Genomic DNA, 13768 nt, shown 5'->3' on the forward strand with positions numbered 1-13768 from the left:
GTATCACTATGGAAGTAGATTGCCCAATCTTCTTTTGGAGGAGTGGCTGGTGGGTTTGAGCAGGTAAGGCCTAATCTGATCACAATTGTAGTTCTATCATTTCTCTGGCCTTGTATACTTATTCCTGTGGAAATTCAGAAAAAGTATCATGATGTGATTGTCTCCTGAGTGTGTTGCAGGTATTGTCAAGGTTCAGGCTAGAGACTGACACAGTGGTTCAGTGATGCTGGAATGATTCGTGCCTGCATTTATACAATGGTAGCTGTCTCTCAGTTGGTAAGGAAAGGATTCCTGCATTGGGGTTATGTAGATGGTTATGTAGTTCATTAATCACATGTACTCATAGCCTCAGGGAAGAGGACACCAAATGCCACACAAGGACTGGAATGGCATGATCCACTCAGGAACAGAGTAAACAACTAGGAGCTGTGGGAGGCAGGTGCTTTATAGGCTCATCAAGGTGATAATGCCCCTTGGTTCCCAAACAAGAATGTGATTAGCTTCTTTTAATAATTCTAGGGCTGCAGAGCCCTGGTTTTGCAATGCTTATGTGCTCAGCTGCTAACTTGAAGGCTGGGTGTTTGAACCTACCCAGCAGCTCTGACTCTGCAGGAGAAAGGTTAGAGATATGTTCTATGAAAATTAACATAGCGATGATCTCCTCTGTCACATGGCATTACCATGAGTCAAAAATTACTGACTACAACAAACCTGGTCTCCACTATAAAGAGAGTTGTTTGCCAGGAGACCTTTTTTGCTAAGAAGTGAAATGAGAAGGGCAACTTGCAGTGAGGCTGTTTGAGGCTCTTCCAGTTTCACATGTCAAAGGCAGCACATAATATTAGAACTTATTTTAGATCTTGTGTCATGGTAAGCAGTGTGGTGAAACTGAAAAATCATAATCTTTGGAGGAAGATCTTAATTTGAAAATTCAAATTTGTAAGTAAAATGTCAAAAATTTTAAATAATGGCAATTATTCCACTAGTTTCAAAATATTGATGGAACAAAATTAAAAACTCTATAAAAATACTTGTCTTCATGAAGATTTCAGCCCACAAATGAAACTTACAACCACTTACTTAGAATATATATTGTTGTTGTTGTTGTTGTTATGTGCTGCCGAGTCGGACCGGACTCATAGCCACCCCTCCTTGGGTTTCCGAGGCGGTATCACTGTGGAAGTAGATCGCCCAACCTATATGCCTTAGAGTGAGGTTTTGGGAAAGGAACTTTGTCATGTTTTGCCTCAGATTGCCTAAATGTAAAATTAATAATGAGCCATATATTTTACTTGCTTGGTTTTGAAGTTAGACACTATTTTTTTTTAAATCTAAACTCTGTCCTTCTATTTCATGAGCTGCCTTAGAGGCTTTAGCATGTAAGGCCTAATCTGATCACAGCTGTAGTTCTATCATTTTCTGTCCTCATATACTTCTTAGTATGGAAATTCAGAAAAGGAATCATGTTATTGTCTCCTGAGTGTGTTGCAGATACTGTGAAGGTTCATGCTATATATATATATAATTTCTCTACCCAGACCATAAAGGAGCTTACTGCCTAAGGCACTTGACTGCTAACCAGAAGGCTGGCGGTTCAAACCCACCAGCCACTCCTCAGAAAGAAGGTTGGACAATCTACTTCTGTGGTTATCCTAGAGAATTTAAATATGAGGACCAATATTACAGAGGATGGAAGAGGCAGATACCAGGATTAAAGGTCTAGATGTTTGGTTCTTGAGTCTGTGCTCTTCACTACTTAGTTATTGTGCTGGTGTGAAAATCTGGTTTGGAGCCTGCAGGCGCACCAGTGAGTGATGCAGCCAGAAGTACATCCTTTATAAAAATTGACAGCAATTCAAAACTTAAGGAAGCAAAGAATGATTGATATAGTAATAAGTTTCAAGGCAGTGTCATATTTTTCTGGGATAATAATGAAATTCAAACAAGAGTGGCTGATAAGGCATTTCTAACTTCTTAGGACATTCTCAGTTCTCAAAAATATAACCTAAAACATGTAGACAGAAAAGAAACCTTCATAATTAGAGTATAGAAGAACATGGGTGAAGTCTAGTTGTAATATTTCATACGTATTGATTTTTGTTATTCAAAAATCTATAAAACATTACTAATATTTGGTATATGTCTTAGCCTTGAACAAAATTAAGCTCTATCACTCTTTTATATAAAGCTACAAATAAAAGAAGCAGCCTTATATAGTAGACAATTGCAAACTTAAAAACTTTATTTTTGTCCTGAAAGCAATAGAGAGTCACAGCTCATTTTTAAACATATACAGTCCATTAAAGTAATATTTGGGGGATGTGCATATAGCTGTTGCATGTTAGAGGAAGATGTAAACAATCCAGCTTTCACAAAAATCTGTGTTTGAAATAAGAACTAGAGTTAGGTGTTGTTGTTGTTGTTGTTGTTATGTGCCGTCGAGTCAGACCCGACTCATAGCGACCCCTCCTTGGGTTTCCTAGGCAGTATCACTATGGAAGTAGATTGCCTTATCTTCCTTCCGAGGAGTGGCTGGTGGGTTTGAACTGCCAGCCTCCTGGTTAGCAGTCAAGTGCCTTAGCCACTACGCTACCAGAGCTCCTTAGGTAGCATTGAGAATTGAGAGGAAAGATCAACTACATAAAGATTGAAATTAATATACTTTCATTATTCTGTGTAATTATTACTTGTTTAAAATCTAGTAAACACACATTCTTATCCAAATACCAAAAAAAAAAAGTTAACAAGTTAACATAGAGATTTTTCTGATCTAGTCCATTGATCCACTGGTTTCAAAATGAAACCATGTGAAAGAGGTGAAAATGTGTATGTCCAAAAATTACTCAAAGGCATTGATGATTGTAGAGTTAATATTCATAAAGAGTATGAATATGAAACATCGTCTGATACAGTGCTAGAAGATGAGCCCCTCAGATTAGAAGGCACTCAAAATATGACTAGGGAAGACCTGCTTACTCAAAATAGAGTTGATTTTAATGGTGTGGATTGAGTAAAGCTCTCAGGACTTTCATTTGCTGATGGGGCACAGCACAAAATAGGAAGAAACAGCTTCAAATATCCATTAATGACCAGAACAAGAATGTACAAAATATGAATCTAGGAAAATTGGAAGTTGCAAAAATGAAATGGAATGCATACGGATCCATTAGTGAGCTGAAAGACTGTTATTGGCCATTTTAAATCAGACAATCATATGATCTACTATTCCAGTAACAACAAATTGAAGAGGAATGGCATCACTTTCATTGTCAAAAAGAACATTTCCAGATCTATCTTGAAGTACAATGTTGTCAGTGACGGGATAATATCCATATACCTAAAAGGAAGACCAGTTAATACTACTACTATTCAAATTTGTGGGAGCTCTGGTAGCATAGTGCCTAAGGCACTTGACTGCTAACCAGAAGGCTGGAAGTTCAAACCCACTAGCCACTCCTTGGAAAGAAGTTTGGGCAATCTACTTCCATAGTGATATTGCCTTGGAAACCCAAGGAGGGGTTGCCATGAGTTGGGTCTGACTCAATGGAACATAACAACAACAACAACATTCAAATTTACACACCAACCACTAATGCCAAAGATAAATAAATTGAAGATTTTTATCAACTTCTGCAGTCTGAAATTTATCAAACATGCAATCAAGATGTATCCATTTTTGCAAAAGTTGGAAACAAAGAAGAATCACTGGTAGTTGGAATATATGGCCTTGGTGATAGAAATGAAATCACATGATAGAATTTAAAAGACAAACAAATTATTCATTGCAAGTACCTTCCTCCAACAACATAAAAGTTGACTATCCACATGGACCTCACCAGATAGAATACACAGGAAGTCATCGACTACAGCTGTGGAGCATAGTCAATGAAGGAGCTCAATATTTTCAGTCAAAAACATGGCCAGGAGCTGACTGTGGAACAGACCATCAATTGCTTATATACAAGTTCAAGATGAAGTTGAAGAAAATTAAAACAAATCCACAAGAGTCAAAATATTACTTTGATTATATCCCACCCAAATTTAGAGACCATGTGAAGAATAGATTTGATGCTTTGAACACCAGAAACTGAAGACAAGACGAGTTGTGTGATGACATCAAGAACATCATACATGAAGAAAACAAATGGTCATTAAAAAGACAGGAAAAAAGAAGAGGCCAAAATGGATGTCAGAAGAGACTCTGAAACTTGCTCTTGAGTGTAGAATAGCTAAAGTGAATGGAAAAAGTGATAACACGAGAGAGCTGAATAGAAGATATCAAAGGGTGGATAGAGAAGATTAAGTAAAGTATAATGAAATGTGCAAAGATGTGGAGTTAGAAAACCAAAAGAGAAGAACACATTCAGCATTTCCCGAACTGGAAGAACTGAAGAAAAATTCAAGCCTCGAGTTGCAATATTGAAGTATTCTATGGGTAAAATAAGGAGCTCTGGTGGTGTAGAGGTTAAGGCATTTAGTTGATAACCAAAAGGTCAGTGGTTCAAACCCACTAGCCCCTCCATGGAAGGAAGATGATACAGTCTGCTTCTATAAAGATTTATAGCCTTAGAAAACAGATGTGCAATGGTAGGTGTCTGAATTAACTCAATAAGAGTGAGTTTATTATTTTTGGTTTCATGGACAAAATATTGAATAATGCAGGATGTATCAAAAGAAGATTGAAAGAATACATGAATCACTATCAAAAAGAATTGGATGATGTTCAGCTGTTTCCAGAGAAAAGATATGATCAAGAATTAATGGTAATGAAGGAAGAAATCCAAGCTGCACTGAAGGAATTGACAAATACCCACTGAGATGTTTCGAGAAACATGCAGTGCTGAAGGCAATTATTCATTTATACCAAGGGATTTGGAAGACAGCTTCCCAGAAGAGATCCATATTTGTGCCCATTCTGAGGAAAGGTTATCCAACAGAATGTGGAAATTGTCAAACCATATCATTTATATTGCACGTAAGTACAGTTTTGCTGAAGATAATTCAAAAACAGTTGCAGCAACATATTCACAGGGAATTTCCAGAAATTTAAGCTGGATTCAGAAGAGGATGTGGATCGAGGGTTATCATTGCTGATGATATATCTTGGCAGAAAGGAAAGAAAAACAGAAAGATGTTTACTTGTGTTTTATTGACTATGCAAAAATGTTCAAGTGTGTGGATCATAACCAAATATGGATAACATTGAGAAGAATGAGAATTCCAGAACACTTAATTGTGCTCATGAGGAACCTGAGGCTGTCATTCAAACAGAACAAGGGGATACTACATGGTTTAAAATCAGGAAAGCTGTGTGTCAGGGTTGTATATTTTCACCATACTTATTCAATCTTTATGTTGAACACATAATCCAAGAAGCTGGACTGTATGAAGAAGAATGCAGCAAAAGGATTGGAGGAAGACCCATTAACAACCTGTAATATGCAGATGACACAACCTTGCTTGCTGAAAGTGAAGAGGACTTGAACCACTTAATGATGAAGATCAGAGACTATTGTCTTGAGTATGGATTACATCTCAACATGAAGGAAACAAAAATCTCACAACTGGGCCAGTAAGCAACATCACAATAAGTGGAGAAAAGATTGACTTTGTCAGGGATTTCATTTCACTTGGATCCACAATCAACACCCAAGGAAGCAGTGGTCAAGAAATCAGAATTCATATTGCACTGGGCAAATCTGTGAAAAACTTTTTTTAAAGTGTTAAGAAGCAAAGATGTCACTCTGAATACTAAAGTGGGCCTAACCCAAGCCATGGTGTTTTCAGTTGCTTCATATGTGTATGAAAGCTGGACAATGCTTAAGGAAGATTCAAAAAGAGTTGATGCTTTTGAGTCACAGTCAGTGTTAGGGAAGAATACTGAAAACTACCATGGATAGCCAGAAGAATGAAGAAATCTGTCCTGGAAGAAGTAGACCCAGAATGCTCACTGGAAACAAGAATTCCCAGATTTTGTCTCACCTACTTTGGTCATGTTGTTCGGAGGGATCATTCCCTGGAGAAGGATATCATGCTTGGTAAAGTCAAAGGTCAGAGAAAACAGGGAAGACCCTCAATGAGATGGATTGGCACAGTGGCTGCAAAGATTGGCTCAAGCAGAGCAAATATTGTGAGTATGGCACAGGACTAGACAGTGTTTTGTTCTGTTGTACATAGGGTTGCTGTGAGTCGGAACCTACTTGACGGCACTGAACAACAGAGTTAATATTGCTAATTTTTTTAAAAAAATCATTATCCCCTCTTAATTATTTTAACCAAATAGTTTCTCCTTTAATGTATTTCATTTCTTATACTCAACTGCCTTACAAAATAATTTTGAACACAGTGTAACTTTGAAAATATGGAATAAACCTCACCAAGAAACTACAATGTATGCTATTTTCCTAGTTAAGAACTATCAAAGATAGTACTAATAATGCCTTTAGCAGTTTTGAAGCAACAAGCATCATATATACATCAAATATAAATAAGTAAAAATCAGATCCTTAGAGTTAAGATGTGAAATTAATGATATTATTAAAAATACCTTAAATGAACATACCATCAGCAGTTTATGACTGGATATTTTATGTATGATGCATGTATTTGTTTGATTTTTTTTTTTTTTTAAAACTAGTATCAATAAAGATAACTAAAGAACAATATTTAGTATTATTAATTAAATATAACCAACAATATTTAACAAAACCAATTATTTTCTATACAGATATGACATCAAAGATGATTACACCCTAAGAATTAAAAAGGCTATGAGTACAGATGAAGGCACATATATGTGTATTGCCGAGAATCGGGTTGGAAAAGTGGAAGCCTCAGCTACTCTCACAGTCAGAGGTAAGTGATTTAAGATGTCAAAAATAAGTGAACCAGATGACGAATATTTGGTTACATTGGTAAGTGAACTCACTATCAAAATAACAGCTGTCACAGTTTTATTATCATATTAAAAACTTAGATTCTGTGACCTCTCTATCATCAATTGCAAAAAAGTTACTCTCAAATTTGGATTAGAAGAGACATTGATGAGAACAGATTATTTTTTATTTAATAAGTAATATCTATGTGGTTTAAAATAAATAGTTTACATGGTTTAAAACAAATCCTAAAAAACAATTTATTTACACTAATTTTTTAATACTCACATTGCTGTCAACTACTTACTGCTTTTAAATGTTACCAGTTTCAAAGTTACTCTAAATTTTCTATTCCCAAGTTTGTCACTTTATACTAGTATTGTTTTGAAATATTTATTTTTTGTTTTTTATTTCAGCATTCAAAAAAGCAATTTGAAAAAAAAACTAGCATTACTTCCAAAGGTGAAAATTGGAAACACAGGTGCTCCAACACTGAGAATATTTGACTGAGAGAGTGATTTGTGAAGTTCATTGACCTTAAATAATTGAAGTAGTCAGTACTGCACTTGTAGTAACTTTCATTTTCTGGGTGTCATGCAGTTTCTCAGTTATGAAATAATGTTCATCTATAGACTCACTGGAATTGTTTGTAAATAAAAGAAAGCATATCTATGGAGCTTATCCACAGAGTGTGCTAGAATGAATTAACTGCCTTAGTGGTGAAACATACTCATCTACATGAAGTAAATTAAATAGTCCAAGGTACCAGGTAGTACCATGCAGGTAGGTCTACTTAACTCGTGCCAAATAGACATTATCCACAGCATCATTTACACCCCACGATGTCTAGCAAAGATAGACAAGCACACCCCCCTGCTCAGTGTTTCACCCTTCCTTCTACTATCTTAACTGATGCCTCCTCTTAGCACTCTTAATCATAAGGAGGTTGGTTGCACACTTTAATCTTGATCTCAGTTATACCCCATCCTCCTAGTGTCCTTAATGATAAGGACATTGGTTGCATACTTTAATCCCAGTCTCAGTTGTATTTCACCCTAGTTGTCATACTTCTTACCCTTCTGCAGTTTTACTTCCAGAAGATTTCATCAGATTAGAAGGGATTAGAGGCATACAACAATTACAAGAAATGTGTCCAGTATCCTCAGGCTGGTATTTTTTCTAGTGAAAAAATTGTTTTGTCTGTTTGCTTTTTGCTAGATCGACAATGTGGACTTTGAATAATTAAAAAAAAAAAAAAAAACTAATTTTCCTCTATGCAACTATTAGGAGACAGGCACATCGGATACCTGGATAATTATTGGCACTTTTCTTACTTCTAAGTAGCTCAATTCTTGGTCCACTTAATCCATTTTTTTCACTTCTGACATTCTGGTGTGAGCTTAGATACAAAGCATATTTGGACAAAATTAACAAGCCAGTTGCTTAAAAAACATGTTTATTTACTATTCATCAAAGTTCATAAAGGACTATGATCACATAGCAATAATATAATTATGTAACTATACATATTGTGATAAAAAAATAAAACAAAACAAAAAATCACTGCTTCCAATCGATTCTGAACTCATAGTGACCCCTCTGGGTTTCTGAAGCGGTAAACCTTTATGGAAGTAGATTGCCCAGTCTTCCTTCCGTGGGTTTGAACCGCTCACCTTCTGGTAGTGCCTTAGGCACTATGCCACCAGCGCTCCTTATACATTCCGATAATTATGATTAAAAAGCTGATAGCCTGTGTAAGCCAGGGAACAGTCTACTATATTTAACGCACACTTTCTCTAAGTGATGATTTTATATATATGTTGTTATGTGCCATCGAGTCAGAACCGACTCATAGCGACCCCGCCTTGGGTTTCCGAGGCAGTATCACTACGGAAGTAGATTGCCCAACCTTCCTTCCGAGGAGTGGCTGGTGGGTTTGAACAACATCTCTCTCTCTCTCTCTCTCTCTCTCTCTCTCTCTATATATATCTATATATATAGTTTTTAACTGGACAGCTCTTTGCAAAAACAGTTTACTTGACCAAATTATCCCCAAAGTTTATTTAATTTTCTGAAGTCAATGGGGAAAAAAAAAAAAAAAAACCTGACCAAGAAATACTCCATTTAAAAAAATATTTGCTGACTAAACAAATGGTGAGAAAATGTGAGGAGCTGTTTTCTTGTAGAAGCAGCAGGTTCCTTTTATACATGAATGCTTCGATGAATGAGACTTGAAGTGTTCTGTTTAAGTTCTTATCCAGCTAATTGTTTTCATCATTTGCTAAAAGTTTCAGGTTTAACATTTCATTTAACAAAGCATGTTCCTCAAGCATGGATGTTTGAACCCAGCTTACAAAATTAATAGAGAAAGTTGTTTATTTTTAATAGGATTTTTTAAATCAGAAACATTAAATTGCCTCTCCTCTAATCTGTGTCCTGTGAGTGGATTAGAGTTCAGTCAGCGTGGTATATAATTATCCCTCATCTCAGAGTGAAATCTCAAATTCAGGGTTAAAGAAAACAAAAACAAGACAACTCTATAATGCAACATAGTGTGAAGTAAAATACTGTTTAAAATATTTTTAATAGTCAACAAAAGCAGTTGGGATTTCTCATGCTAAGAAGTTAACAGAAAAAAAAGTTATCTGTGATTTTTATTTTTTTCTGTGCTCATTTTTCCACACACATAAATGAAATGTTCAGCCCTTCTCTGAATGTTTTATTAGAACAGGGTCAACTGAACAGGGGCCCCTTCCATTTTCAACCATTTAATGCAGAGTTTCATTTAATTTGCTGACTTTTGAAAGCATCTGCCTGCTCATTTTTGTTTCAAGGAAGAAATGTTGCTATTTAGCAAAAACAAGAAATTTTGTTGTGATGCTTCTGTTAAAATATCGTTTTTGTTGTTGTTATGTGCCGTCCAGTCGGCTGACGCATAGCGACCCCTCCTTGGGTTTCTGAGGCAGTATCACTACAGAAGTAGATTACCTCATCGTCCTTCCCAGGAGTGGCTGGTGGGTTTGAACCAGCAGCCTTCTGGTTAGCAGTCAAGTGCTTTAGGCACTATGCTACCAGAGCTCGCAAAATAGCATGGTATTCACTTTAGCCAATTGGGGAAAAGGTAATGGAATTTTATACTCAAAATCTAACATAGGAATCTATTAAGATGTTTTTCCTTTTCAAAAATATGATTATAAAAAAGGCTATAAAATAAAAGCTAATAGCAAGTAGGTACACTTTGCTGACTTAATAAAAGTGAAAGTACAAAGAATGCAACAAACGCAGCGCACTGCTGTGGAGTCAGATCCAACTCACAGAGACAACTCCTTGGGTTTCTGAGGCTGTATCACTATGGAACTAGATTCCCCAACCATTCTTTTAAGGAGTGGTTGGTGGGTTTGAACCTCCAGCCTTCTGGTTAGCAGTCAAATGCTTTAAGCACTGTGCCACCAGAGCTCCCATAAAGAATGCTAACCAACAATAAGCCTCCTAGAATTTATATTTAATCAAATCATGTTCTAATCAATAATTTTTTAATGGCCACAAAATTAGTTAAGCAATGCAAACTACATAATTGCACAAACAGTGGCCCTTCCCACCCTCCACCCCCCCATCCCTGCATTTTACAATTAGTTAGGTTGATTTTGCATAATTAAAAAACATTGGAAAAACTGCTTTACTTCTAGAGTAAAAAAGATTTAATTTTTTCGAATTATCCAAAATAAGTGAAAGAAAAAATAGAATTCCTTTTTAAAGCATTATTTTTAACCATGGCTTTTTAACATCAAAATGCTTCCCCCTCTGAAAAAGACATTTTTGAAACTCTTCTTGAGGTTTCAGCTGAAAATGCACATATACAAAGATGAAAGACAGAGTTCTTACTCTCCTGGCTATTGGCAAAATTAAGAGAAATCTCATCAGAATTATGGCACAAATTTATGTTATTAGCTAAATTGCTTTGTTCTAGGTTGTTATTTTTGTGCCCTCCTCCCCAAAGGAGGGAAATTGTTGTACATTCAGTATCTTATTCCCTCCCCTTTTCTTTTGCTCTAGTAAACTCACCATTTATTGTAGGACACACTAGAGTATCACTAACACAGAGTTTTGATACTGCTACTATAACTGCCTTTGGATTATCTTAATCCTCTCCTCTAAATTGTGAATAATATTCTAAAGCCATGAATCTCATATAAAAGCAACTGCAGTATTATTTTTAGAGATTGCACAAAGCTAGTAATATTATTTATTTATTCAGTGAATGAATGCTTATACATATGTTTTTAATGGCTATATATATGTCATCATGTCCAAAGAGCCATCATCAACACAAAACTACCCATGAGTTCTGGAGTCATATTATATATATATGCAATAGACTTCTGTCCACTGGAATATGAGTGAAAAGACATATTTTCAAATAAATTTATGTTTTGGAATGTAAAGTTTTATGAATGTTTAAATACTACTAAATATATTTATTTTCCATTTTGATAAATGAGACCATATGTTTTATAGTATTTGCCATTACTTTTATATTGCTTTTATATCAGATGGCTTACTATCTAAATTGAGTTGGAATTACTCTTTTTTAAAAATATTATTAAGGCCATGAATGTCTCTTACAATTTCTGTGCTTTAATAATAGGCACAGCTTATTACTACCAGTTTTAGTGATTGAAAGTTGTGGTATAATAAAAAATAATAATAATTTGTTGAAGCAGCAGTTTAATACCATTCTCAGTAGGAACAAGAATCAACTTGTCAATCAATGTTTTCTTCCCTCCTCTGCCCTCTGCCCAAAAAGGAAAAGCTTAACAGTAGTTAGGGAGTGACTGAGTTGAAATCTCTAAGGATGTTCTAACCTATTTGTTATATTTTCATCCACACTATCCACAGATGAAAAGTGATGTGATCTTAACCTATTACTGCCTGAAAGGCCGTGTCAGGGGCTTTTCTGTAGTCCTTGTAATGGTTCTGACTAACCATGCTTAAAATCCAATTGCTATTTAAATCAGACAGTGAGGGCTTCTTTTATTGACATGGCATTTGCTAGTCTGTGACTTGAATAGTAACATTCATCAGATTCTTAATTTACAGGTAATACAAAGCTATTGAACCCTAAATAGGTCTTTGAAATAATAACTACAGTAAGTGAAGATGATGATACTTTCTTAAATATCTCTCAAATTGCTTATGGTCAGTCCCAGGATACTAAATAACTATTTCTTAGAATTGTGTTTAGAAGTTTCAGTTTATCAAACCCAGACATCCTACTCATATTTGAATTTGTAAGACTAGAAATCATTCTACTGTCCATACTTAAATGTAACATTACTCATCATGCATTCTGATAATTTTCTTTTTCTTTTAATTTCTTTTTATGTTCTCACCACACCATTGTAATGTCTACAGCTCGCCCCGTTGGTAAGTAGCCATCCTTCTATCCACTTAGCATGGCTTTGTACAATGCTTCATAACTCATGCATTGCAGGATTTGACAGAATGAAATATATTTATTCACTGATTTTAAAGTATTACTCGAGAGACTCTCTTCCATGAAAGTTACTTCCGATCTTTTCATCACTTTGATAAACCATTTGTAGTTACTCTTGCTACTTAGTAATGAATAGGTAACATTTTTAATGTAAAAGAATATGTTAATGATTAATATTCTATACTGCTAATTTTCTTAAGAAGGCAAATATAATACTTCCTTTTTTCTTGTATTTATAGAATAATCAGTTATTTATGTTTGAAATTAGTTAACATGACTAATTTAAGAAATAAAATTTCTATTACTCATGTGCTTCTTTGAATCTAAGCTGCTCTGAGTTCCAGCTTGCTAGGGTCATTTTTATCTGCATGCCTACTTTTTAAAAATTAAAGAGAATGCTCTAGGTTATTGGAGGTAGATGCTTATACCAAGAGGGGCAGGGGAGGAATGAGCTATGTTCTTTGGCATGAAAAGTTTGTGGTTTTTGTATTTCTCATCCTTCTTTTGGCTTTGCACAGTTAAGTTGAAAACTTGTGCTTGCAGAAATATAACTGATACCTTATTTGTAAACATTTAGAATATAAAATCTTTTCAAATTTCATTGATTTAATAACCATTTTGCATCTCTTTTAAGGTTTAGCTACAAATGTATTTAAATAATAGACCCTTTGGTAAATATCTTACAAATAAATTAATAAATGGATAGATGGATGAAAGAACGGATTTTGTTAATTGCTTATTTAATATACCGAGAGATACTTTAATAATTTATTCAATTTTACACAGCTTTAAAAATTGTCTATCCAGGCTCAGAACAATAGTCTTAGGGGACAGTAAATTGAATTGTCATAACATAGTCCACAAAGACAATCTTCTATGTCCAACATTGATGAATAGCGAATGGGGTCTTAACAGCTTGTGAGCAGTCTTAAGGTGCAATTATTGGTCTCTCCCTGTCTGGAGCAAAGAAGAATGAAGAAAATCAAAGATGCAGGAAACAATTAGTCCAAAGGACTAATGGAGCACATGAACCCCAGCCTCCACGACCCTGAGACCAGAAGAACCATATGGTGCCTGGCTACCACAGCTGACTGCTCTGAAAGGGATCACAATAAGAGGTCCCAGATAGAGTTGGAGAACATGTGGAACAGAACTCAAAATCATGAAAAAAGACCTGGCTTACTGGTCTGGTGAAGGCTGCTAAAGCCCCTGAGACCATAGCCCTTAGACATCCTTCAAGCTAGGAACTGAACTTAACCCCCATGACTCACCTGGCAGCAAAGAGAGACAGACCTATATGGTGAACAGTAATATAGGAAGGTATGCATTCAGTACAGCAATAAAACATATGAGATCAAGAGGACAGCATTTGCCCAGGGATAGAGCTAGGAAGGGGAAG

General features: G+C 35.5%; 1 protein-coding gene across 1 annotated transcript in view; it reads left to right on the forward strand.

Annotated features, from left to right (window-relative positions):
- ROBO2 (roundabout guidance receptor 2) overlaps positions 1-13768 on the forward strand; it is a 933205-nt gene that overhangs the window by 726919 nt on the left and 192518 nt on the right. Inside the window, exons 6-7 of the mRNA XM_007934915.1 lie at positions 6728-6855; positions 12288-12299. Of these exons, the coding sequence (XP_007933106.1) occupies positions 6728-6855; positions 12288-12299 (140 nt within the window). The remainder of the gene's footprint in view (positions 1-6727; positions 6856-12287; positions 12300-13768) is intronic.

Source organism: Orycteropus afer, unplaced genomic scaffold, assembly GCF_000298275.1.
Source record: "Orycteropus afer afer isolate SDZICR_OR568_19922 unplaced genomic scaffold, OryAfe1.0 scaffold00022, whole genome shotgun sequence".
Lineage (NCBI taxonomy): Eukaryota > Metazoa > Chordata > Mammalia > Tubulidentata > Orycteropodidae > Orycteropus > Orycteropus afer.